At 42.6% G+C, this 27,460-nt stretch overlaps 1 protein-coding gene across 1 annotated transcript in view; it reads right to left on the bottom strand.

The window, feature by feature from the left end:
* Window positions 1–19,129: 19,129 nt before the first annotated feature.
* Window positions 19,130–27,460, bottom strand: part of SLIT2 (slit guidance ligand 2) — a 382,101-nt gene continuing 373,770 nt past the window's right edge. The window contains 5 exon segments of the mRNA XM_047797929.1: window positions 19,130–20,225; window positions 21,703–21,757; window positions 21,759–21,812; window positions 21,814–21,916; window positions 22,123–22,414. Of these exon segments, the coding sequence (XP_047653885.1) occupies window positions 19,984–20,225; window positions 21,703–21,757; window positions 21,759–21,812; window positions 21,814–21,916; window positions 22,123–22,414 (746 nt within the window). The 3' untranslated portion in view covers window positions 19,130–19,983.

The following is a 27,460-nucleotide window of genomic DNA, read 5'->3' as shown; positions in this document are numbered from 1 at the left end:
CATGACAGGGTCATGCCCTCTTCCCTACTGCTGCTGTGGCAGGGAAGGCCCCCCCTTAAACACAGGCTTGGGACGTGGGGAACCCACAATGCAACCTGTCACCAGGCAGCCCTGGGAATCACAAATTGCATTTTGGAATAAAACAAACAAACATCAGCCTTTGAATACTTTCACGCCCAAGGTCATTTGTGTCACCTCACCGCCTGCAGGACCCCAGAGAAATATAAAACCAGCCAGTGGCCCTTTGATCTTGCACCTTCTATGGAACGTTTTAATCAATTAACCATGAAGTCCCTCCACTTCGCTTAGGCAGGACTATATATAAAATGACTTTGGTCTGGCTGACACTTTACTGCAGCCAAGATCAAAGATTGAAGCAAATACCAAATTCAGCCAGGATAATTCTGAGGCTTTTCCCCAGCACACTCCTCCTCCGCCCCCTGCCACCCCCCAGCTCTTAGAGATGCTTTTCTCTCAAGGAGAGGAAGGGGAGATTTTGGCTGCTGATGGACACACACAAAAAGCGTCATGAGGATTTAAGGAGCCCATCGGGATAAGAGGTGAGGTAGTACCCAGCTGAGGATGCTGAGATTAACTCAGCTCGAACAAAGTCCATTTTGAAAGTTAAAAGTGTGGGTGAGGGGGGAAAAAAGAAATACGTATTCGGAAGGAATGTTGAGAGCAGCCTCCGTTTAGGAAATCAGGGCATAGCTGTGAGATTAATTAGATGAACGGGAGCAGGCACTGAATCTCCTACAGTCAGGCTGGCAATCTAACCTAATCACCTGCTATTAATGATCTACGGTGCTGTCATTCTCGGGAATTAAACTCCTTCCCTGGCATGTGTGCATGGGTGAGTGGATGCAGGAATAAAGTGGTGGTTCCCACCGTTTTGCCACAAAACGAAAGTTGAAAATGAACATTTGCGGGGAGCCTACTGGGTCTTAGGCCTGTGCTAGGAACTTTACATAGTATCAGTGATCAGTTTTCATCGTCACAATAACCCCAGGGAAGAGGCCGTATATTATCAACATTCTCAGAGGCTGAACCCAAATCTCAGAGCAGCTCAAAAGCTTGCTGTGGTCAGACAGAGACTCCCAAACTCCAGCTCTTTAGTAATACCCACTTGTCATCGCTCACTGCTGTAATTTTTCACCTATGGGCTTCATCGTGTGAAAGATTTGCTCCACTCTACACCCCCAATAATTTATTTTCTTGATTTCAAATACAGGCGTCTATAACTGCTGATCATAGCTTTTGGTCAGCATGAGCTAACCAGCGTCAGGACACTGGGCTCATAAATTCCCAATCAAAAGGGAAGGAAGTGCAGACTCATTGCCGGAACATAAATTTTCCTGTCCTGAAAGATTGAAAATAATCATAACTCTGTGTTAAGCACCTTTTATATGCCAGTTGTGGCTCTGGGCATCTTATTTATCTTATCATTAATCTTTCCCAGGTCCTGTGACATAGACATTTTTATCCCCATTCTGCAGATTCAGAACCAAAGACTCAGAAAGGGGGGAAAAAACATCTCCCTCAGCTAGTAATTGGATTTGAATCTTAAGTCCTTTTCCCATGCTTCTGGAGTTTTATTAATTATCTTGTTAGGATATTAGGATTTGAGAATTCAGACTGGGAAGACTTTGATGCAGGAACCGCTATTACAGCATTAAAAAAAAAAAAACAAAGCCATATTTTTAACAGGCTTTCAAATTTGGCAGATAAAGAGACCTCATTGAATACTGTGGTCTTGACCTAGATGTGAATGCCCAGTGGATTTCCCACTTAGGGGGCCCAGGAAAGCCAGCAGCAACACATTTAATGGGCTGTTAAGTTTAATTCTTATTTCATATTGAAAGTCTTTTCTAACGCTGGTCCCAATAGAAAAAGACAAAGTGTTACTTGGAAGCTTTTAAATATAACTGGCTCTAAATACTGTCAAACCAACCAAAAGAAAAACCATAAAAGAGTGAAGAAAAATAGGCATTCAGTCTGATTCCAAGAAGAATCAAGAAACTGAAGATAGAGAGTCCAAATGGGCAGCGCTGAGCTACCATCATTATGTGGAGCCAAATGGAAAGTTTGAGGTGAGGTTTGGAAAGAAAGGAAGCATGTGCATGTGGGCTGGGGATTGTGGTCCCTACCCCTCCCTGCACCATGTCATCCTTGACAGCACATGTGCTAGGGACCAGGCTTAGAAGGACTGATTAGACAGGAAAAAGACTTCTATGTGGTCAGTGGTGCAACTTAGTTGACCAGAAATTCTGAAATATAAGAGGGTGGTTTAGGGTTATGATTCAGGAGGAAACCAGTGAGCTGAGGTGGTACCAGCAGAGTAACCAAAGCACTGGAGGAGGATGCGCTCACATGTTCCGGTTGCGTTTGGAGTCTCCCTTCTGACCATCTATCCCCCCCCCCCAAAAAAAAATATACTTTCAGCATAAACACCCCACAAAGGGAATGAGAGGCACTAAGAATAACAGCTAATATTATTTTAAGTACTCAGTATAGCTAAGTCATTTTACCCCTCAGGACAACCCTTTAAGGTGGATGTTACACACAGATGTAGAAACTGAGGCACTAGAGGTAAATTTGACTTTCCCAAGGTCACACAGGGGTTGGATACAGGAGCTGGGGTTGAAAACCAGACATTGGACATCAGAGGTCACCTACCAACCACCATGTTACAATGGCTCACACCGCATATTAGAGCAATGCTGTATTCAGACTGCTTCTGTTCAATGGGCATTCCTTCCAAGAGATTTGGAGACTTTCACTCCAGGGTGAGGAAGGGAATTGAACAGTCCCTTATCATAATGTTTCATTTTTCCCTGGCGTGGAGTTACTTCTAAAACATAAAATTTATGTCCTGATGATGTGATCGTCTTAAGGGAAAGGTGTTAGCTAAATTTGACAACATATTTGATCTCCCGGGGAGAATCTGCACCAGTGATGAATAAGCTGGAAACCCAGTGGCTGGGACAAAGCAGGTGAGCCCTTAAAGGAGACACATTAAGGAGAAGCAAGTAAAGTGTCCTGAGCACCTACTGTGCATTGAGCACCCAGATGAGGGCACTATCCACATTAATAGAAATGCCATCTATGACCTCCATCCACTCCTTGAGGAAGACAGAACTGGGATGGCATCATCGTTCCCTACAGCTCAGCTGTATTTGACCTTGGTTGTATTTGAACTTGAACACTGTAATTTACTCAATTATTGCCATCCTTTCCATTTATCATAGTGCCTCCAAATGGCAAGGATAACTCAGAAAATGAAAACCTTACAGGCTTTGGTCAGAGTACATAACCTTAGGAGCCTGACCCAGAGTTCTCATCAAAAGATGAACTATGACAAAAAATAAATTCAGTATTCATAGATAATCAAATAAAACAGAAGTTCTTTGATCATATAACTTTAAAAAAAATGTTAAGCATATTTGACCAGTATGGGTATATTCATTTATTAATAGATTATAGGCATGTACTACTAGGAAAATACATAGTTTGTGGAAGAAATCAAAACAGAATAGAATGGGATAAAAATAAATGTAGCTGAAAATGTTATGGTCCATGCATGCAGGTTGAAAAAGGAATTTTCCAGCATAGGGAGGTGAAGAGTAGAGTTTATTGAGGTAAGAGAAGAGATGCTGTTAGCACAGGACAGCTTCCTGGCTCCCACGGCATATGGAGGTTCCCAGGCTAGGGGTCGAATCGGAGCTGTAGCCACCGGCCTACGCCAGAGCCACAGCAACGCAGGATCCGAGCCGTGTCTGCAACCTACACCACAGCTCATGGCAACACCGGATGGTTAACCCACTGAGCAAGCGCAGGGACTGAACCCGCAACCTCATGGTTCCTAGTTGGATTCGTTAACCACTGCGCCACGATGGGAACTCCCAAGTCCGGGTTCTTGACTCTCTATCCCTTGAAGGAGAACTCCATGCTCATGAAGAAATTACTTGAGGGGGAAATTAACCTCTATTTTGAAACTTCTGATATTTGAGGTTACTTCTTTTTCTTTTTTTTCTTTTTAGGGCCACATGCCTGGCATATGGAGGTTCCCTGGCTAGGGGTCCAATTGGAGCTGTAGCTGCTGGCCTGCACCACAGCAACTCGGGATCACAGCCGAATCTACAATCTACACCACAACTCATGGCCACTGAGTGAGGCCAAAGATCGAACCTGTATCCTCATGAATACTAGTCAGGTTCATTACCACCAAGCTGCAATGGGAACTCCCAATTTACTTTTCTATAAACTGTGGTATCAATAATATTGATTCTGCAGACTTACTGCGGGGACTAAATGAGATAATTCATGTACATATAGTGTCTAGGATATAACAGGAGCACCATTAGCTGTTGTAATTATGGAGGCGATTATTATATAACTTGTCAAGTTACGAGCCCTCTAAATGGGCCTCCAACTTTCAGGAATTCCAGCCTCGTCTTGAGATTGCTAAGTGTCCCTAGGAGAAAAGCATTTTCTGAGAATTGTCCTAAATTTCTTCCTGATTCCTCTGGTCACATCCTTACTTCACGGCTTGGTGCTCTGGCCCCCTTACTTTGCATCACCCCACACTTTATGCAAAAGGCAACACTAACAGAGCTGATGGGTATGTCTGGAGACTTCAGAATGGAGTAGATAAAGGAATCACAACACAGAAAGACAACTTGAAGTTGACTGTTGGACCTCACTTCTCTGGAAGTTTCTCAGTCAGGTTCCATCTCACAGATTTCCTCTGGGCCATTTCTATCTCTAGAACCCTGAGAGCAGCCCCACTCAAATCAGAGGCGCCAATCCCTCCTCTGATTCCCAGAGCTCCACCGAAAAGCTTAGAAATATCTTAAAAATCATCACAAATCTCTCTGAACAGAAAAACCTGCAATAACCAGAGCCACTAGTGCCCTGGTCTGCCCTCACAACCTTTCAGAAGACTTGATAACTGACCTTGCGGCTTGCAGTATCTGCATGCGGGTTTTATCATCAACATGCAGGGCTCCCAAAAAGTGAGAGAACAGACCCCTGATGTACATGAGCGTGACACCAGGGTCTGCCAGGATGAGCCCTTCTAGAAAAAAAGGAAAGAAAAACTTGGCTTCTCCTCTTAAAGGCACAAGCAGATTCCATGCACCTTCAGAATCTTTCTTTCATCCCTCTGTCCAGCCTTCTTTCTTTTTCCCCAGCTCTCTTGTCCTCCTTGACTCAGAGTTTTGACACAAACTATCACCTAAACAATCCCTCCTCAGATTTAACAGAACTCTTTGTCCTTCAGCCCAAGGACAGTTTTGGGTGTGGGTGTCCCCCACACCCAAAACCCCCAACCACAAACAGCTCCTTCAATCTGTCTCACCTCACTCTGCCGTACCATCATCCTACCATTATCTAGAGCAGGGCTCTGCAAAAGAATTTTCTCTAATGGTAAGGAGGCTCTTTATCTGCACTGACCAATGAGGTAGCCACAAGTCGCAGGTGGCCATGGAGCACTTGAAATGCGCTGTTTTTAGTATCTTATAGATTCCCTCATTAATGAATATGCTAAATAAAGTCTTTGCTATTATGTTCATTTTACATTTATATGAGAGACTTGCATTTACCTTTTTGCAATTTATTGCTATAGCTGTAATGAATGGTCTACAGTGAATTCATCAAAAATGCTCCTCTTGGAAACATGTCACCCTTAAATCTGGGCCTTTATAATAAGTGCTTACAGCATTCTGAAGTCAACACAGGAAGCAATGGGGACTTGAAGTGACACCCAAGCATCACATTATCTAATTGAGTCAGTGCTTGAATAGTCATGGCAGGATAATTATCACTCTTTTTTCTTTTTAAACAGAAGACATATATGCACATGTGAAGTCTTTAGAGATGGGTATAGAGGAAATAAAGTGAGATTTCCCACACTGAAGTTAGGAGGGTGGGGTGATGTGCTGGACTCCTAATTTTTTGTGCTTCTTTTTAGTTCCACCTCCACCCCTTTTGACATCTTAAAGATTCTAGCACCCAGTTCCAATGTGTGGGTGTGGGCAGGGGTGGGGAAGAAGAGGTGGGGAAAGGAGGGGAGCCGGAAGCAGAGAAGGATTCCACACCATCAAGCAATTCTCCAATCCCAGCTGGGCATCTACAGTTCAGCTCCATTCTGATACAGATACAGACAGCATCAGGTCCCACAGGTTAGGGGCTCAGTCCCACAGGACTGACACCCCCTTCTCCCCCACCCCGCTTCAGATGCCCATCTCAGGTCCAGGTTGTCGCCTGTGCCTCTGGCCAAATGGCTATGAGTCAGAGATTTCCGCAGCCCCCTCCTTGTGTTTGATTAACTTGCTAAATGACTCACAGAACTCAGGAAATCCATCTATTCGCTGGATGACTGGTTTATTACAAAGGATATTAAAGGAGGCCATCAACTGTCAGATGACGAGATGCAAAGGGCAAGGTGTGGGGAGATGGCACTCAGCTTCTATGCCCTCTTCCAGCTCACCACTCTCCCCAGTCACCACATGTTCACCAAACCAGAAGCTTTTCATCCTTTTGGGTTTTTATTGAGGTTTCATCGCATTAGCCGATTGATGAAATCTTTGGCCTTGTCAACTGATTCAACCTGCAGCCCTTCTCTCATCCCTGGATATCAGGGGGGTGGGACTGAAGGTTCCAACTTTCTAGTCACAAGGTTGGTTCCCCTGGTAACCAGCCCTTAGACTTGGGGGGGAGGTTCTAAAGTCAACTCATTAACATCAGAAAAGACAACTTTATGGCTCTCACCACTTAGGAAATTCCAAGGGTTTTAGGAGTTCAATGCCAGGAAAAAAAGAGGAAGACCCTATATATATGTATATATGCATGTATGTATGCATGTATGTTGGAAAAAAGAAAGAAGGAAGGAAGAAGAAAGAAGGAAAGATTAGGAAAGAGAAGGAAGGAAGGAAGGAATCACAGTATCACACACTTCCACTGCCACAGTTAAAAAACTACTGACCTGCATCAACTTGTGGGTCCCTACTGGATAGTCTTAAACTACTTCTACCTTTCCTTCAGTTTCCAAATCAGCGCTGTTATTGCCCCTTTCTTCATTTATCATGCAGCCTTGAAAATCCACTATGTGTGAAGCACTGAGCTAAATGCTTTTGGCAACATAAATAGAAATCAGATGTAAAACCCACCTCTGCTGCATTGATCCTCTAGTAGAGGAGACGATGCTGTACATTAGTAAGAGCCCTGGAAAAAAGAAAGTTATTCAAGCCACTGGGAAATTACATATTATTCTTCTATTTCCCTTCTATGTTTTTGGTTTCTGCGGAAGCCTTCTAGGCTGGGAATGGAAGGAGGATGGCAAAGGCAGGTCTGAGTCTCTGTGTCTCTGATCTGGGCAAGTACAAGCATCTTAAAAATAATCATACAAATAAAAGCCACCTAATGAAAACTTACTGGGGTGCCCAGAACTGTTCTAAGCACTTCAAGTATTTTCACCAATGATCACGCAGGGACCTGGATGGCAACTGGTATCCTTCTCTTCAATTTACAAATGAGAAAACTGAAGTGCAGAGAGCTTGAGTCACATGCCCAAGGTCAAGACGTTAGCATGGGAAGACCTAGGATTTGAACCCTGTCTGAACAGCTTTTGACCTGCTTCACAATCCCATTTCTAAGGAAATGATCTTCTGATTAAATTCCCAATTTTCATCAAATATGCTAATTCCTACAATTGACAAATATTTTGAACACTTACCCGATGCCAGACCTTGAATATATCACAGAGAAAAAGTTACCCTTGGCTCTCACAGAACAGGTCTGAAACAGAAGACAAACTTCTAGCTCTTATAATGTATGCAGTATAACAAGTACTACAAAAAGAGTACCCGAGAATTACAGGGAATAGCTAATTTTTATTTCCAGAGTGATTAGTCGTTCACACAGTGAACTAATGCTAGATTCTTTTTAATATTTGAATGCAAGAAAATAGCAATGAAGTACGGAGGGCATGGATTAATATCCATGTATAATAAGATGAAGAACAATTTATTCAATAGAATTCATCTTTTGAAGGACACTGGATTATGGAAAGGAAAGAGACTGATTTAGAAGATGAGCCAGAGAAAGAGCCTGGCTGTGGCTGAAACAGTTTTGCATCAGACAAAGAAACATATGCTTTCTCTTAAAAGAGAGGGAGAGAGAGGCAGGGAGGAAGAACAGAAAAAGAGTCGAAACTGCTGGGGGGAGAAGCGTAGGTAGGGGGATCACTATAGGGCAGTTCTGTAACATAACCTTATTTTTGGAGTCCTAGTGCCCATAGCAAAGTGTCTCTTAAACAGATTTCCAACTACAGACTCCAAAAATTCATGCAAAAAAATTTTTTTAAAATTACCAAAGTATAAATGGTCCATGAACAAAATATGGAAAATGCATGCTGGTATAAAATAGACCCATTATCTAAATAATCACTTTTTACATTTTACAATTATTTCTTCCTAATTTATCTTCGCATGTTATAGTTCAGAATTAGGATAATACTGCTATCTACTCTGTGACCTGATTTTTTATTTTCCACTTCATATGTTGTGAGCATCTCTCTAAATGTCTCAGTATCATCTGAATGTTAGATTCCCTCCATAGTAAAGGTTCCCATTGTATATCTTGGCCTTTGACAAAGCATCCTGTCTTGGTTTCCTCACTGAGCTTTGGGGTAAACTCTTCAACTTGGGAGGGGCAGCTATTCTTACCTAGCCTAACTGATGAAGAAACTTAGATCTGCTGTTGAGAGTTTAGCTCAATACTCCATGGTGTTTCAGCCTAGGAATCCATGTTTTTTTTGGCCAAGCCATCTTTGGGGGCTTAAAACTGACACTAGCCACCACATGCGAGTTCATGCTCTAGACAATAGCCCAGAGAGTTACAAGCAAATGAAAGTTCCTGATATGACTTTCCCAACAGCCCTTGTGAGCAACAGTCTTCCTCTTGAGTGTCCTATACATGAGACTTCCATGGAGCTTACCAAAACCTACTTTTTTGGGAGGTTGGAACCAACCCATCCGACCTTAGCCCTGGAATCCCAAAGCATTTCACCCATGGGCCCTCATAAATGTATATGAGGTCCTGCATCTTTCTGTTGCACCCTGCTTTGACCTACCTACATGGCCCATTTTATCATGCTGTGTATTCCCCCTGGACCTGCGAATAATAAAATTCTCTATTTCATTTTTTCTTGCGATCCGTTGTTGAATGCAGATAACATCTGCCAGCCTGTGCCCCACTTAACAAATGTAAATTTAACAAGGTCCAAACACTTGTTCAGGTTGAACACTTGCCTAAGGGTAATAGAAGGTCAATAAGAGAGAACAAGAAAGCCTGGGAATCTCCTCAAGTTGTTTGAAAACCTGTGTATGAGAGTGTCCATCCAGGATACATATCTAGATGGTTTATACATGATCTGCATATCACTATGGTAGCACAGAATACTCTGATATTTCCAGCTTGACTTGCCAAGGCAGTAAAAGAAAAAATTTTGCCTGGACACTTGCTAAAAATGGCAAGGAAGACTTTATTTAAGACTATTGCAATAGGAGAGAGGGTTAGAACACCGATCCAAATATAACAGGAGCCAAGTGAGATTTATAGCCAATGGACAGAGTGAAGGATTAAATGGAAAATTGCTAAAAGGAACTTTGTTAGGTGTTAAGGGGGAGTGTGGTAAAAGAAACTAATTAAAGATCAAATATCTGGGAATAGGAGCTTAAGGAGTATTAAAGTTGGAGGGATTCTTGACAAACCGACTTAGTAGGATTCTTTGGTAAAACTGAGATCAGCAGGCAAAGGACAAGACCTAGCCAAGAAGGAGTCTGACTGAAGTTTGGTCAAAGAAGGAGTCATTGACATGGCCACTGCCATGAGGTCCTAATGGCTCCTGGACTCTTCTTGCTTTCCCCCCTTTTCATAGCCATTCCTCTTAGAAACTGAGAAGTCTGCAACCTGGAGTAAACATTTCCTTTGGTAGCTGCTCATTTGTCCCCGGCTGGTTGAAGGCCAGAGAGAAGAGGATTAGTGGAAAAGTGGAAGGGGGAGGGCCTGGAGATGGTTGATGTGGTCAGGGAGAGGGGAGGATTGACTGGAAATTCACCCATGTGCTATCTTTTTTTTTTTTCCTGAGAAAATGCTTCCTGAGTTCTGAATATCAGGGAATTTGCTCCACAGATTTGAGGGCTGCCTTCTCTCTCCCAGGTTATCTTTTTAATGAAAATGCAGAGTGTGTGTAGTGGTTCTGAGACTGTTTTTCCCTGCAAAGTCCTATTCTGTTTGCATGCGTAGTTATACAAAGTCATAACCCAGGAGAGAAAGCCACTGATGTCCTGTAGGTCTAGACATGCTGATTGTGTGGGTAATGGTAAAAATCAGTACTCTGGTCTCATTTGGGGATCATTACTGTGGCTTTAAAATTCAGGATGTATCATTTCCCCAGCAGCCTGAGTGTAGACATAAAGTCTTTGGGTGATTAATGATTAGGATCCCTTCAGAGTGAGCTGCGGAAGAGCCAGACAAAATAGAATTAAAATGTTGCATGTTACCTAACCTCCCCTCAGGTGGCTCAGAAACTCCCTGCACGTTTGTCATTTGTTGTGTCCTCTTAAAAGTCAGTGGCATTTTCAAATATCTGCAAGTTTAGTGAGAATCTTGATTGGGGTTGGGTTTCTTTTCTTTCTTTCTCCCAAATCATGCTTGCCTTTAAGGAGATGCTCCATTCCATGGGTCTTTGTTTCTCAGAGGGAAAAATATGGGTATAGATACTTATACCGTAAGCATGCTGGAAGAAGGAATAGAATGAACTTTTAGTGAACTTTCTAGTGAAGGGCCTAGCATATCTAAAGGATATGAAGTTTATCAATATGGTAGACATTGCTATCATTATTGTGTGTGGGGGACATTTGTTCTGGTCTATCCAGAATCTAATTCCTACAACTGAATCCAGTATGTGTAGTTCTTACAACATCTCTAATTTTGGGGGGGGTGGGTTCCCATTCCTCCCCCACTCTGAGTTTAAGTGTTTCATATTGAGATTCTATCCTCACAAACAGTAAAGATAATAACAACGAATTACTCTGAAGACCTTCACAAGGTGCCAAGCATTGTTCTAAGCACTTCCTATGGATTGTCTCATTTACCCTCCATCACCATCCTATGAAAGAATGCACTGGTGAAGATAAGAGAAGGTGCTATTACATAGGACTCCAGAATAATGTGACCCAAAAGACAGAAGCTCATTTTTCTCTTCTGTAGTAGTACTGATTAAAGAGGTCCAGTTCCTTCCATCTGGGCTTCTCAGTCATTCTCAGGGCATTGTTATCATCTGTATGATCAAAGCTGGATCTCTGCCATGTCTGTGTTTCAGCTGTCTGGGCGGGAATAAAGGGCATGGAGAAGATAAACCCAATACCTTAATTCTCAGGTCTGAAAGAGGCTCACATCCTCCCACTACATCCCGTTGGTCAGAACTTAATCACATGGACAGAGGTAAAACCAAGAGAAGTTGGGAAATGCAGTCTAGCTGGGCACGAGTCTCTTCTATGGATGAAGAAACGAATTGATTTCAACAGGCACTAGGAGTTACACACATTGCAGGAAATATAGCCGGTACAGGCAAAGAATTATTCACTCAGTTTTATGGGGTGGGACAGGCTTGGAGCATTTAAATCACCATGGGGCATTCTGTCTATACTATCTCCACAGACATAATTCTCCCAGATCATTCTTGTACCACTTTCCTGGAATTTCTGTCTGAGAGAGATTTCCAACCATGGGAATCGAGTTGGATAGCTCATAGATTCAAAAGTCCCAGAATGAGCAATGAGATGCAAGAGTGAGTGGTTACCTAACACTCTCTGTCCCCTCTGTGGCACAATTCTGAGAGGTGGTCCACAGAGGCTGAGGGACCCCACTGTGACTCTCAATGGTCCATAGCAGGAAATGCTCATGGACCCATCCTTTATTAGTGCTCTGTCATGCTTCTCACTCCCCTCTTTCCTCATATGCCTCATGGGATTACCCTTCAACTAAACTGTGTGCATCTAAATCTCTGTCTCAACCTCCTTTTAGGTACTGAACCTAATAAATTCACACAGTTGGAAAATGGGGAAACCAGAATTTGAACTTGGCTGTCTTCATCCAGACCTCCTCTCTTAACCACGACTCAAGACTTTCCTCAAGGCCTGTGTTCATGTTCTAAAATATGGAAGACTTTAGAAGAAAGGGGGGGAGAAAAATGAGGTAAAATGAGGAGATTGTTGTAGGGGTTTCCACTTTCGACGTCGCTGTGAGACCCCCAATGCTTTTTCTGTCAAATGATCAGAGATGCCATTTCCTCATCAAACGGAGTATGGTGCATATCATTCAGAAATGTGTTCTTGTCCATGTCGCAGGTCCAAAAAGGAGTAGTTGACAGGCATCAGAAGAGAAGAATTGTCAGTAATTTAATAATAATAGGAATGAAAAAAATCAATGTGGAGATGTAATTAAAGTAAGAACTGGTGGTTGAGGCAACTGAAGGGTCATATTGTGAGCATGCACCAAGCAGGATCCAGGGGCTGTAGATGAGGCAGTTTCCTGATGTGCACTTTTCTCCTCTCTGGGATGATGTGGACCTTTGAAATCATGGACAGGGATATTATCAGGCATTTCAAAAAGAAAGTTTCTCCCTAGCCCTTTTCCATGACTTCTTAGTTTCCTTCCGGAGAATGTCCTAAGACCTGGAATGCATCCAAGGCTGTGATTTTGTGGCTGATATAACTGGACTAGGGCACATGTTCCATCCTGACCTTGTGACTGTATTAGCAGCAGAATTCAATTGCTCCCGGTTGGCCCACTCAATCAAGGCACACCTGACCTGACCAGGCTGACCAGAAATACTTCAGCAGCCATGTAAAACTCATTCCTTCTTTCTGGGCTCAAGTTCCTGAAAGATAATTCCTGCTAAAAAAAAAAAAAAAAAAATCCTATTTATTTTCCTTTATCAAATGAGAGATAATAAAAAAAGAAGATTTTAGTGTGTTTTTATTGGGAACGTGAATGCTATCCACCGACTTTTTTAAAAAAGCAAAATAACTCCTCTGAGAAATATTCATTCCTCCAGCATTACCTCGGGAGGACAGTCAGAGACTTTGCCTATCAATTCCAGTAAAATCGATATCGCATTACAGTATGAGTCAGGAGAACTGGGCTGGGTGACCTTGGGCAAGTCACTTCATCTCCCTGCCACAATCTATGAGGACAAAACTAAAAATAATTCTATCCACTTCAAGAAGGGATAGTAAGATTAATGACAGCAAGTATTCTGGATGATTGTCTCTGGCTGTTTCTCCCACTCCCTCGTTGTGTGTGTGTTTTATTATGTTTGATTTTCTTTGGCGTCCAAATTCAGCCACCCACATCTTGACACAGACAAAGGTAGTTCCAAATGCTAGATGGGGGCGCCTCCACTGGGCTGAATTTTGTCTCTCTGGACACAGCACTTGCAAGTGTCCTATATGTCCCCTTTGGGGAAGGAAGCAGCAAACTGAGAAATCCATTGGGAAAAGAGCTGTTGCATATATATACTCTCTTCACTCCATTTCAGTAATTTTGTAGCGTCTTGCTGTCTTGAGACTCCTGTTTCTTTAACCCCACTGTAACCGAGATCCACTTTTCCTTCCCTTATCCAAGGAGGTCATTAAGTGATGACCTGGTGTGGTCTTGTTCCTCCAGCTTGGACCTCAGTATTCCCTTCAGTATCTACCTCGCGTGTTTGCTCCATACCTTCACAAACTGGGACTCCAGGGAATAAACTAGTACTTACTGACCCATCAAATGAGAGGCTGTGACCTCACCAACTCTTCCAGTCGCTATCCTGACTGACTTCTTCCTTTGCTCTCAGAATTACTGAGAAGGAAGTCCATTCCTCATAACTTCCGTGCCTCACCATTGCTATCCAGCTGCTGCCCCATTACTCTATTAAACTGTTCTTCATCTTCGTCCTGGGACTTCATTGTAGAAATGTGAGCATTATCTAAAGTTGAGCCTTACTCTTTTGGTCAAGTTTGTTCTATTGTGTATCTAAATTAGCTCATCCATTTTCTAGGCTTCAACTATTACTCCTAGGTGAACGAATCTTATACCTATGGTTTTAGACATCCCAGCCCATAATCTCTTTTAAAATACTCTTTCCTACAATTTGTCAACTTAAGAGCCTTTGTTAAAGGCTTGAGGAGATCCCTTTGTGAAGAATCTAAACTACCATACCAAAGAGTTTGGCTTTTATCCTACAGAGGGAGTTGATCTAGAGTAAAGTATTGTTTTCATTCAAGGGAAGGGAAGATGGGTTAAGAGGAGAAAGGTGGGGTTTTCCAAGTCACTAACTGATCCTCAAGCTATTCCCAGCCTTAGGAGGTCGCTGTGCTGCTACTAACCCTAAATTTAAATTCTTTTACTTTAGAAATGGCAGAAAACAACAGATAAGCTCACAAGAAGTTAGGCTTGATTTTCTCTTCTTCCTTGACAAACATACCCAATCTCATCATGAAGTCTTAATTCTTTCACTGTAACAATACACTCTGTGTGGGCTTTTCTAATTCATTTGCTATTTTCCCCTTTTTCTATTCCTGGCACTTACCTTTTTTTTTCCTCATACTTGAGAAATAGCCACCTGATCAACTGATTTTACATCCTGCTGTCCATCTGTAATTCCTATGCTTCAGGTCTCAACAAATCATTCTCTTACTCAGGCAACCTTAATAAATTTCTATTGGCCAAAAAAGAAATCTGAACTTCTGAGCCCTCACCCTCAAATACTGCCTGTGTATTTCCACCACCAAGGTTTTTTTCAAACCATTCTGTATATTTACTAGTGAATTCATATAAGGCAGTTGTTCTCTGATTTTCTGAATTGATCAAGTACTTTCCTTTCCCATCAGTCTATTGCCACCATGGGTCTCCCAAGCCCAGTCCACATCTTCAATGATTTATTTATAGAGGCTACGTTTCTCAAGGGTTAGTGTAACACTGCTGGTCTTCCCTATGTTTCTTGTACTGCTTTGGTTTCTTTAATGACAACCGAAGCATCTGGCAGATGAAGGTCAATTTTACCGCATTGGCTGGAAGAACAGGCCCTCTGGCATCCATCCTCACAATGTGACACCCTTATTGTGAAGCTACTTTTTGCTGGTTTTCCAGCTGACCCCTCTCCTGAGTCTCTGGTTTTGGTGTCCAGAACAAAGGATGCTCATAAGTTTCAAATCATGGGTTAGTCAGTCATTGTTTCTGTTATATTTACTTATTTATTTGCTTTTTAGGGCCCTACCCATGGCATATGGAGGTTCCCAGGCTAGGGGTTGAATTGGAGCTAGAGCTGCTGGCCTACACCACATCTCACAGCAATGCCAGATCCTTAACCCACTGAGTGAGGCCAGGGATCAAACTAGCAGCCTCATGGTTCCTAGTCGGATTCATTTCTGCTGTGCCACAATGGGGAACTCCCAGCAGTTGTTTCTTTTAATCCAGCCTCATCAGCTTTTGAGTTCATGAAAATTCCTTTGAGATTCCAGAAATATTATTAATTTCCAGTGCTGTTGTAAGTGTTCCCATTTTCTGTATCTTCAGGGGTATTTCATTTGGAACTGCATTAAATACAACTAACTCATTGCTATTTTAAAATGGAAATCCATTTTGTTGGCAATTTAAAAGCTTACTGTAAATGGACACTCAAAAGAAAAATATAGTTAGCATGAAATGAGGTAATAGAGCCAGAAAATGGTTATTGTTGTCTTAAACTTGAGAAATAAATATATGCCTCACTCTGGCCACATTAGCTTCTTTTGTTTCCTTGATCACATAAGAGTTTGTGCCCTCCTCAGGCTTATAAACAGGCTGCTCTCTTTGAGTGGACCCCATGCCCTTGACCCTTACATATATTTCCGTGTAGCTCCATCCTGCTTTATCCTTCATAACTTGGCTTAAATATCACTTCTTCACAAGAGCCATTCCCTAACTTCCCAATATGTATTTGCTTGGATCTCTCTGCTATGTGTTTTTCTAGTATCTCATTATTTCTTTCAAGGAGATTATCTCAATCTGAAATTATATATTAGTTTAGTCATTTGTAGACTATCTATTCTCCATTTTAACATCAACTTCACATGCATAGAGTGGATGCTCTAAAATGGTAGAAGCAATGTGTTTTACTTAAAAAACTATATAGCAAAAGTGTAGCATAGCTTCTTGCACATAATAAGAGAGAGGAAATAAATATTTGTTAAGTCACTTTTGGGTACGCAAGAAAGGATTAAGAATGAAAATGACTAATATATTTTATATAGTTTTATATCCTTTACATAAAGCTTCACATACTTTTATAGCTTGTCTATTTCCACAAACATTACTTTTGAACTAGTGGTCACTCTATGAGGCAAATGACACCCTAACAGTCAAGATCTTTAGAACCTGAATTGATTTCCACAGTCTTTCTATCATTTTTCCAGAAAGAACGGCTGCTGACAAAGCAAGCCATCCAAAAAGAAAATGCTCAGAGCAATTCTAAAACCGGGGTTAGTCTATTACTGCTTAGAAATAATTTCAGGAAATCTGTGGTGAAAACAAATTCTGAAGATTGAGATGGTTATTATTCAATGAACGCATCTTAAATTGAACACATGTCAAATCTCCATGGCATAGCCTGATGGTACTTCCTCATTCATGGGAGAATTTAAAGTAAATACATTAAGAGCATTTAATTACTTTATCTTTTCAGATTAAAAATGAACATTATTCTGTGCAGTAGCCTTGATTCTGAAATATGTGAAATGTTTTTTGTTTTACCATATTGAATTCAGTTGGAAATGCTCCAAAATAATTTCCTATGAAAGAAATTATTCCTACGATCAAGGCTTTAAAAGTAAGCAGCCTTTTATGATATGAATAATGGCCCTTAATTTGTCTCCTTTACTGGTAATTATTTGTCTATTGAATTTTCTCAAAGAGGGGCTTTCGCAGAAAGTAGTCCCATCATGAGGCAAATAAACCCCTTAAGAAACTTGCTAAATCAGCCCAAATTTCGGTCAAACATAATTCCGTTTTGTGCCTTTATAAGCAGGAAGGAGAAAGAATACCATTCTGGAAACTACTACTATTTCACTTTTTCCCCTTAAAAAACAAAAACAAAATAAAGTCTCCAATGTAGGTTACTTAGGTTGACATGATCAGTATAGAAATAAGCTGTGGAAATAAGGCTCGAGGCTGAAATGTCCCTTATCAGAGGGTAGTAATTATGAAGCTGCAGCCTTTCTCTCTTGAATATAGACCCTGTGGCCTGCAGGGCCTGAGCTGGAATTCAGCTCCTCTGTTTTCAAGCTCTTTATGCCTGTGTACAGAGGCAAAGAGAGGGAAAGAATGAGATATTTCATATAAAGCCCTTGGCATAGCACTTGTCACATAAGAAGCCCTCAAAAAGCAATGACTATTAAGATAACGTATCTTTCTTGCCAAGAGAGAGAGGGAGGGACTGGGAGTTTGGGGTTAGTAGATGCAAATTGTTGCATTTGGAATGGATAAGCAATAAGATCCTGCTGTATAGCACAGGGAATTATATCTGATCACTTGTGGTGGAACAGGATGGAGGATAATGTGAAAAAAAGAATATATATGGACGTATGGCTGGGTCACTTTGCTGTGCAGCAGAAATGGACAGAACATTGTAAATCAACTACAATAAAAAATTAAAAAAATAAAATCTTCAGGACATTAAAAAAAAGATAACATATCCTTGAAGAGAAACAACCAATGGGAAGAAATAAATGTTTTACTATGACTATATAATATTTATGTCATTAAAATGTAGATTTTTTAAAGCAAGAGTGAATAAATGATTGGGCATTTGTGTCTGTGAAAGAGGAGTGTGTGTGTGTGTGTGTGTGTGTGTGTGTGTGTGTGTGTGTGTGTAGGAGAGGGATTTTCTTACAGGTAGATGAAGAACTCTTAGGTTAGTGGGTGAGGATTAAAATTCCAACGAGCCAGTGTTGCTTCCCTGTTCTGGGTACCACACCTTGATAGTTCCAAACCTCACCTGGGGTGAAAGGCTCTCTCTGTCTTTTGTTATTTTCCATCTGGTTTTCATTGAGGGGGAGGGATCAACAAAAGCAAACTAAATTACCATTTTGGCTTAGTTAGATTTCATCTTACAATATTTTTTGGCTAGAAATTAATTAAACACACTTCTTTTCTCAGCCAAGAATGTGTTCTTCCCTCCATCTCTTTCACGTGGTCCTTGCAAAGTCAGTGGGAAGGGGTGCTAATCTCAAAAGAATTTCTGGCAACAAAAAGGTATAGGTTTCCCGCCCTTGTCTTCTGCGATCACTTGGATGAAAGAATTCTTAAGGAGGGGAAGATAAATAGCACGCAATTTCTAAGAAAACCAACATACTGCTAATGAAGTAAATATCTGTTTAATTTACAAACATCAGTAGTGTAACTGATATTAGTCTGGAGAAAGACAAAGCACACTGAATTATACATGAACGTCTAGTTTTCTTTGTAAAAAAAGTTTTCGGAAAGAAACATCTGCATCTTTACATGTATCTTTAGGGTACCCTGGGATTTTAATGAAGGAAGAGCACAGTCCACTATAAATCATTATCAATTCTACATTGTCATTTAGCAGCAAACATGTTAACATGGGAACGTTAAGGTAATAAAGGAGCTTTATTGTTTGGGACAAAAAAAAAAAATCACAGTTCTTGACATTACAGTTTTTTCTCTCCCCATTCCACCCCCTGTAAGAGGGCAAAAAAAATCATCAAGGAAATATTAATTTGTAAAAGAGCTACTTTTCTAGTGTCGATGGCTACACACCATTTCTGTCCTGTGAGGACATGCTGCAGAGGGACACTTCTTGCTGTACAATGACCGTCTCACACATAGACTCTACGTACCCTCTGCAGGTGTCCTGAATGAGGCCAGTAGGTCAGTGACACCAGGGGTCAGATGTCAAGGTAAACAAACAGATCAACACATATTTGTCCCAAGATAACACCCTATGTTAGTCCTATTGTCCAAAAAAAAAAAAAAAAAGAATCCTGATTTTTAAATTTGAAAAATGTACAAAAATATCAGGACAATTATAAATTAATATATATTAAAGCATTGAGAAACAGCAAAAGGATGGCCTAAGAGGTTAAGTACAATGTACTTTGATACAATAAATATTTCTCATTGAAACCGAATACTGTATAGGGCTGTTTAGAACTCATAGAAACAAAAATTCATATTATTACTAATTTATTTATCAATAATCTATCGGTTCTTTATCATCTCCTTTGTCATTTATATTACAAAAAAAATTAATACTGGAAAACGGTAGATAAACACTTTTGTGTGCTTCTCCTGCTAACATGCTGACATTGAAAAAGAAGATAACATGGATTTCAGCACTGTCTTCTCTCACGAATGGAACCCAGGTCTTCAGGACACTTTTTCTTTTGCACAAAATATTTCCCATCCATTCATTCTGGCTGTGGATTCTGGAGTTCCAGTCTTCTGCGGGGCACCCTCCCTCCCAGTCATGTGCTTGGTCTGGCCCCGTGGACCTCGTGGACCTCGTGGACCTCGTGGACGTGAACCAGAGCAGCGCTGGGCTCTGGGCAACGTCACGTCCGCACAGGGGCCCTCGTCTCTCCCTGTGTCTGTGCTTCTGCTGGTCTTCAGCATGTTACATCGTTGCTCTAACGCCTTCAGGTCTATCTTTCTTCCTACTTCTCCAGCCTCCGGGAAGCTTTGTGAGTTCGAGCATTTTTTTTTTCTTTTTTTCCTCAATGCAGAAAAAAAAAAGTCTTCATTCTCATAATAAAAATAAGTCTGTTCTGTATTTTACAATATATTTCAAATATTTCCACTATGAAGCATTCATGAGTCCGACAGGGTCAAGAAGGATGCGACATTCTCCAAGGACCAGAGCCTCCGGGGGTTCGCTTAGGAGGTGCAGTGGCTACAGCCGCACTTCACCACCTTCTCAACCTCGTCCACAAACGACGACCCATCCGTGCACTCGAAAGAGTATTTCCTGCGCTTGCTCCTCAGCGGCCGGCAGCACTGCCCTCCGGCGCACCCGCCCCTGCACTCCAACCTGGAGACCTTCTTGGTGGTTTGGCAAGCGGCATAGCCCTGCTGCTTTTGGTAGTAATCCCTTATCCGTTCCCCTCGACAAGAGATTTCTAGAAAGGAACAAAGAGCACGAAACGTTTAAGGGCAGTGGCTAAGTCAGTGGGGGTGGGGGTGGCTGTGAATCTGCATCTCGAGAGAGGCTGTTTTTGCTGCCTGCCTGGAACTGCTACTTTCTTTCCTTTTCTTTCTTCTCTTTCTTTCCTTCTTCCTTCCTTCCTCTTTCCTTCTTTCCTTCCTTCTTTCCTTCTTTCTTTTCCTCTCTCTTTCTCTCTCTCTCTCTTTCTTTCTTTCTTTCTTTTTCTTTCTTTCTTTCTTTCTTTCTTTCTTTCTTTCTTTTTCATCAGGGCCATGGACATTCCCAGGATAGGGGGCAAAGCTAAGCTGTAGCTACTGGACTACACCACAGCCACAGCAACAGAAACGTCAGGCCCAAGCCGCATCTGTGACCTACACCCCAGCTCACCACAACACCAGATCCTGAACCCACTGAGGGGGCCAGGGATCGAACCTGTATCCTCATGGATACTAGTCAGGTTCGTTTCACTGAGCCACAGTGGGAACTCCTGCAAATGCTATTTTCAGTGTTCCACTCATATCCCATCTTACAGGCTGGTGGCACAACCTGCTGTCCTTTGGAAAATACTTCTTTTGAGCAAAGTGAATCCTATATATGGGGCCTATAAATACTATGCTTTTGGACTGACAAGAAAATTGGATTCCTAAGTCTTTTTCTTTGATAGTAAAGATAGACATCTTCTGTTTTTACACCACTAACAGCTGGTTTTGTTTACCACAGGGAGCCGTTGCAGAGAGTATGCAATTTAATTTATTAGACCTGGAGCTTAATATCATTCAATCTGTTACTTAATACAAGGAACACTTCCACTAACTTCATAAATTACCCGAGTATGAACTAGTTCAAAAAGAGACATCCGCTAAAAGCTTCCCTGGGCACGTTCCTCGTGCCTCATGTTTCTGATACACACAACAAAATCTGTGCCAGCTGGAGGCAAAGCACATTCTGATCACGCCGACCCAGGGGAAGGAAGTAGATGGGGCTAAAAAGTCAGCCTGTTTCCATCCCTCTCACCTGCATAAGCTGCTGTGATAAATCAGCTGATTTTACGGTCAAAGATGATTCTGTCCTAAAACTAGAGTAGAATTATTAGCATCCCTCTTCTCTGTGCCAGAGGATGAATGAGTCATCTATATGCATGAGAACTGCAGGTAAAGGTAGGAAGGAAGGAGAGTGAATGTGCTTCTATGTAAGGGAAAAAAGGAGTATTTTCACAGCAAATCAAGTGAAGGTGTAAAATCTCACGATGGAGGGTTAGGACATTTCCCATCTGGTGTCTGAGAAACACTGGAAAATAAATCAACAGCAGCAACTAAAAATAGTGCAAAGACCTAGCATTCCTCATCACACTCCCCTCTCTGTCTACATTTTTCTCTCTCTTTTCAAAGATGGGGGGTCCCTCTTGCTTTGCCAAGAGAGCAGGAGGTGCCTAGCTGGGCTGGCTTACTTACCTCGATCACAGCTGTCCCCAGTGTATCCACTGCTGCATTCACAGTACTGGCTGCCCCAGTCCTGAGAGCCTGCATTTCCCATGCTTACAACTGATCGCCTGGCAGGGGTTAAACTAGATCCTCCTCTTCATCACAGAGGACACCCCCATGGCCCTCCAGGCACTTGCAGCTGTAGGAGAAGGCGTTGATGGGCAGGCAGGTGCCATGGACGCACCTACAGCACAGGAGGATTGCGTCAGGCAGAGGGAATCAGAACCGCGGGAGGAGGATCAATGGAATCTAAGGAAGGCCGTGCTATTGGACCGACTTCTTTCTCTTCCCTCCCCCTTTCTTCTTTCCCTTCTTGGGTTTTGCTTTGAGGGGTGGTGTGTGTGTGTTTAACCACCAAGCGGCCCAAACTTATATACTTCCAAGACTTACTTATTTCCAACACAGGGGTCGTTGGTCCTCTGGTCACAGAGGGGCCCCGTCCATCCTTCCTCGCATTCGCAGGTAAAGCCGGACTGGCTGCTGGGCTGGCAGGTGCCATGGGCACACACCTTCTTGTGGCATGGCTCACAGCCAGGCAGGATGCCCGTCTGCATGGGCACCTTCCGGAAGTCCTGCAGCTCGCTGTTGATGTAAAGGTTCCGGATACAGCCATGGAAGCTGGTGCCGTTGTGCCCAGGGGCCTGGCGCAGAGCTGCTGCCACGTTGTTCTTCCCTGGCATGCCTGTGGAGGGACACCAAGTCACAGGGCAGGCCCTCCAGGGGCTCCCCAGTGGCCACCCAGACCCTCTCAGCTCTCCCAGCAGAGCGGGAGTCTGCATGACACGTCTTTAGGAGAACCAGAGAGCACGGGCATCCCGTCCTGTGGTTTCCAGCCTGTCTGCACATCAGGGTCACAACCGGATCTTTAAAGAGATACTGATGCTCAGGACCTCGGCTGGAACCAATCTGATCAGATTATCTGAAGGCAGTGGGGGAGGGTGAAGAGATGTGTGTTTCTTTGTTTTTGTTTTTTGGAATATGCTCTGGGCAATTCCAATGCAAAACTAGAATAAAGAACCTAGTTCATTGGTGGTCAATCTTTAATTTTAAACTTCTGCTTCAAAACAAAACAAAGCAAAACAAACACCTTATACAGAAGCATAAATAGATGAAACCTAAAATCAGGGCCACAAAAGCAAGATTGGGAATGGGGGAGGGATATGTGCTCTGTTCTCTTTCCATACCCACTCCTTAAAGGGGAAGGGCACGGGGCCCAGAGAGCTCAGGCAACATGCTCCTTGTCACCAGGAAGACTGGCTTAGAATCAGCTGATGAGACAAACTTCCACAATCTCTACTCATGGTTCAGTGCGCTGGGTTTCAGCTGGTAAGTGCTGGGGGTCACAGGGACCATTCACCCCAGCACTGCCAAATTCTAAGCTGGCAGCTCGTTTAGCTCACCATGGCAATGTCCCAAGTTCCAAGAATGTCACTGCCCGAAAAGCTCACCCCTGCTTCCTATCAGGACAGCACCTCATTCATATCTTTTTTTCCCCCTTGCTGATTGAGAGTGAACACTTCATATTCCAAGAAATTGAGAATAAAAAAGAAATTGCTCCAAACCCGGAATTTGCAACCTTTGTAGATACTCCACAAGTGATAGTCATCTGGTAACCCTCATTTGGCAAAACTGGGGACTCTTTCCATGGCCTAAGCCAGACCCTGAAATAGTTCCTGGATGGGATCCTACATGAGGCAACCTTCAGGGAAGCTGACCAACCTACCCCCCTGCTCGCCCACCAGGCCCCTGGCCCTGGTACCTATACTGTCCCTGCACCTGGACTGTGAGCTACTGATTGGAGGGTTGAGGCTGGAAAAGACCTTGGCTCTCACTCTCTAGGGGGTTTGTTGGTTCTAAAGACCACGAACCACAGTATTCTCTGGGCCCTGTCTCCTTTGTCATTCAAAGGAACCCCATTCAAGGTCTATCAGGCACCACAGTCAAATAGCTGGTTATACAAAACCACTAGGCTAGAGGTCAAAGTCTGTATTTTTGGTATGTGTACATTTGGGCCGGTCGTTTTTTTCTCCTCTCTGGGGCTTAGATTCCTCATCTGGATGATGGGTTCCTCATTTGAACCAGAGTAGCTGTTTCCAAGCTTGTCATACTTAAAAGCCACCAGAGGGGCGCTGTTCAGAAGCTGCTTCCCAGGACCCCTTCTGGCCCAACCTGGGAGGAAGGTGTGGGGCACAGAAGTCTAAATGTTAACAGGCAGCTCAGCTCAGGTCATTCTGATGCAGGCAGTCCTGGTCACACTGACAGGTACTGGATTAGGTGTCTTGGATTTGAAAGTCATGAGTTCAGGTTTTTTGTCTGTGTTTGTCTGGCCTTGGTAACTGGGTTGCTTTGTAGAGCAGGTTCCAAAGGAGGAAAGGTTCCATTACCAGAGAGGACTAGTGACAGGAAATTCCTTGTTTAGGGATGTTTTAATTTCTTTCTTTCTTTATTTCCTTTTCTTTTCTTTTTTTTTTTTTGTCTTTTTACGGCTGCATCTGGGGCAAATGGAAATTCCCAGGCTAGGGGTCAAATTGGAGCTGCAGCTGCTGGCCTGTATCACAGCCATAGCAGTGTGGGATCTGAGCCACATCTGCAACCTACACCACAGCTCATGGAAATGTGGGATCCTTAACCCACTGAGCAAGGCCAGCGATCTAACCCACATGCTCATGGATACCAGTCAGGTTTGTTACCACTAAGCTGTGATGGGAACTCCCGAGGGATAAGTTTTTCTAATGTAATCATATCCCTTCAGCAAAAACATGTGGACTTTAGTGTCTACACATTTATGGCCCTTTCTTCAGAGGTTAAAAAAGAACTTCTTCCAAGACTATTTTCGGTAGCTCATACAACACACATACGTGCACACGTCAAGACTAAATACAGACCAGTGATGATGAAGTTCCACGCATGGAGGAGAAAACAGTACATGTGTTCCTTCTATTCCCAAACCTAACAAGGATCAAGGTCTAGATTTGACTGCAATAATTTGTAAATAAAAATGTTGATACATCACACATTTAGTTACTGTCAGTAGGAAGTCATAAAGTCAAGAACTACTGTAACTCAACCTTTTCAGCTGCTTGGTACATTTCAGACTAGTCTTGACTGAAAAACAGAAGCAGATCCATGTTTTTTTTTCCCCTTTAATCTTTCCTCCATACCACGGATTATAGCTGGGATTCAATCTATCAATCAACATATAATTTAGGAGATGGTTTTTAGCCTTAACAAGCTCTCCATGTTTCAAAATGACAATAAAGGGACCAAGTGTCAACACGGAAGTCTTCTGTCCAATGGAGACATTAGGAGAGGATTTGTGATACTTGGAGGGGTTCTATACGTAGGTCGTGAGTTTTTAAAAAATTTCCCAGATTTATTGCCTCTCACTTTGTCTCTTGCTAAATTCCTTCTGCGAGGAGGCATGAAGAACCTGAACCTCACCAAGGCCTCTCCAGCTAGGTGTCTCCCCCAAAGGGGTTGTGTGGAGTGGGATCTGAGCTGTGTGACCTTGGGAAAGAAGCTTGACTTCTCTGAGCTTCAAAGTGAAATGAGAATTAACCCTATGTAAGAGTGTTGTTGGGATTTTAACCTCCAACATGCTAAATACAGTCCTGCCTCCAACATGCTGAACACAGTCCTTTAGTTGGCATAGAACTAAAACCCTCAGCAAATGGGAGAACTACTTGATGAAGCATTCTTCATTCCAGGAAGGGAAGAAGGAGGACCACCACAACCATGTCCCGGAGCCACTAAACAGCTTTGAGAAACAAAGAAAGCTTGCCTCTACCCTGATCCTTATCCATGGCCCGGATCCTTATTCCACCCCCCAAACTATAAAACCACCTCCTAACCCCTTCCAAGGGATAGGGGCACAGTCTTTAAGGCATTAGCATGCTGTGGCCTCCTTTGCCTGGCAAAGCAATAAAGCTATCTTTTTCTCCTTTACCTCTCTCCACCAAAAAAAAAAGTCCCATTAAGTATTATATGTCCTGGTTGGACTACTACACAGAAAAGCACAAAGATGTTTGCTTTGTAGTAAAGTCTCTATCACGGGTAGTTGAAAACCCAAGGGCAGGGAAAGCTTCCTCCAGGTTTTGCTAGAAAATACTACTGCAAGGGCCAAGGGCACAGGGAGGCATCCCCTTCAGGCCATCCTCCTTGGGGAGTGTTTCTGTTTGCAGACTTGGAGAAAAAGGAGAGCTTGTTTCCCTCGCTCTCCTTTGCCAGTTCAGGTTCTCTTGCCTTTGCCGTAAAGAATGCAGGGCTGCGGTCTTATGTGCTTTTAAAATCCGAATTACCCTTGAGACGGTCCTCTGCGTGGGAAGGAAATGAGCCCAGTGTGTCCTCTGGCAGCGGGGCTGGGCTGGAAGTGGTTTCCTTTGGGCCTGGATGGACAGAGGACCGTCTGGATTCTTCCAGGCTCTCTACCCTGAGAGGGATTACCACTTTCCAGTGCTAATTTAAAACATTTTTCCCTTTTTGCAAAAATGCTCTGGCCCCAGTGCTCCCATTCTGTGCTTTTTTCCCCACTGCATTTTTAAAGGGGTCTTAAACGATTGAATGAAATGGTTTCTAATGAAAGCATAATAAAATCAAGTTAAGGACAAGTCCAGAAATAAACAAAAAGTCCAGAAATTAGATTGCTTCCCTTTCTGCTCAGTATTAAGAAGTGAGTGGCAATGCAGGTGGCTTTGGGGTCAGACAGACCTGAACTCAAATAAGGTCTCCATCACTTCATGGCTTTGTGAACTTGGATATGTTTTATGAAGTCCCTGAGACTGTCCCTTTGAGAGTCTAAAATACAAAAAATCACACCTACTTCCTAAAGTCTCTGAGGGCTAAGACTGTAAAAGAAGCCTTGTGCTGAGCACATAGCATGTGCTTAGTAAATATAACTTCTTTCCTCTCCAACCACAGGTAACATCTGTGACTTGCTTCCCACATCCCAAAGCAACTGCCTTTCCGTGTAGCTCAGGCGAGAATAGAAGGCTTTTGCCTGGTAATGAATCCCCTGGTGTGATTCCCATGAAGAAAACAGACCAGTCGACTTGCATAGACTAAATAGGAGATACTTTTATCACAATGCATTATGGCTTCAGGAAGACATGCCTGCCTTCCCCACTGCCCTAGGCACAGAGGAGTAGTCCTTTTTCCGTTTTGTATTCTTCATGCATCTATTAACTCAGCTCTCAGCATATGGGAGGTGCTCGCTAAATATTTACGGAACTGAACCAAAGACTTTTAACTGCTTTGAAAAAAATCAAAACTCTATCAAAGTGTTCAGATTTTCTACTGCTGAAATTATGAAAAAGAGAAGTGCTCTGGGATTTCTGGAAAATTCTGAAAATGCATTCAGGGAAGGCTTTGAGGGGTTAAGAGAATTATGTAGCCTCCCAAGGTTGCTATCATGAAAACAATGTGAAGTTCATGAAAATACTTGTCACGGTGAAGAAATCAGTTACATTGGCCTGTTCAGAAACTTTAGCTTATTCATCTGTAAAATGAGTTAATTTTATTAATCAACTCACCTTAATTCAATGTAATTTAATTCAATGCAACTCAATTCAACATCACGTGCTTTCTTGCTCCTCTGACTGCAATTTGAAATTCTGTCTCCCGTTTATATTACTTCTCCAGATAAAGGCAAACATGTGAGCTCTCTCCTTTGTGGGTCTTCTTCTCTGCGCTCCTTCAGAACTTTGTTCCTTACCCTTCTCTCTCATCTAAT

The sequence above is a fragment of the Phacochoerus africanus genome, chromosome 10 (assembly GCF_016906955.1).
Source record: "Phacochoerus africanus isolate WHEZ1 chromosome 10, ROS_Pafr_v1, whole genome shotgun sequence".
Lineage (NCBI taxonomy): Eukaryota > Metazoa > Chordata > Mammalia > Artiodactyla > Suidae > Phacochoerus > Phacochoerus africanus.
Note: the sequence above shows the minus strand (reverse complement) of the source record. Positions and strands in the feature narration are given on the sequence as shown.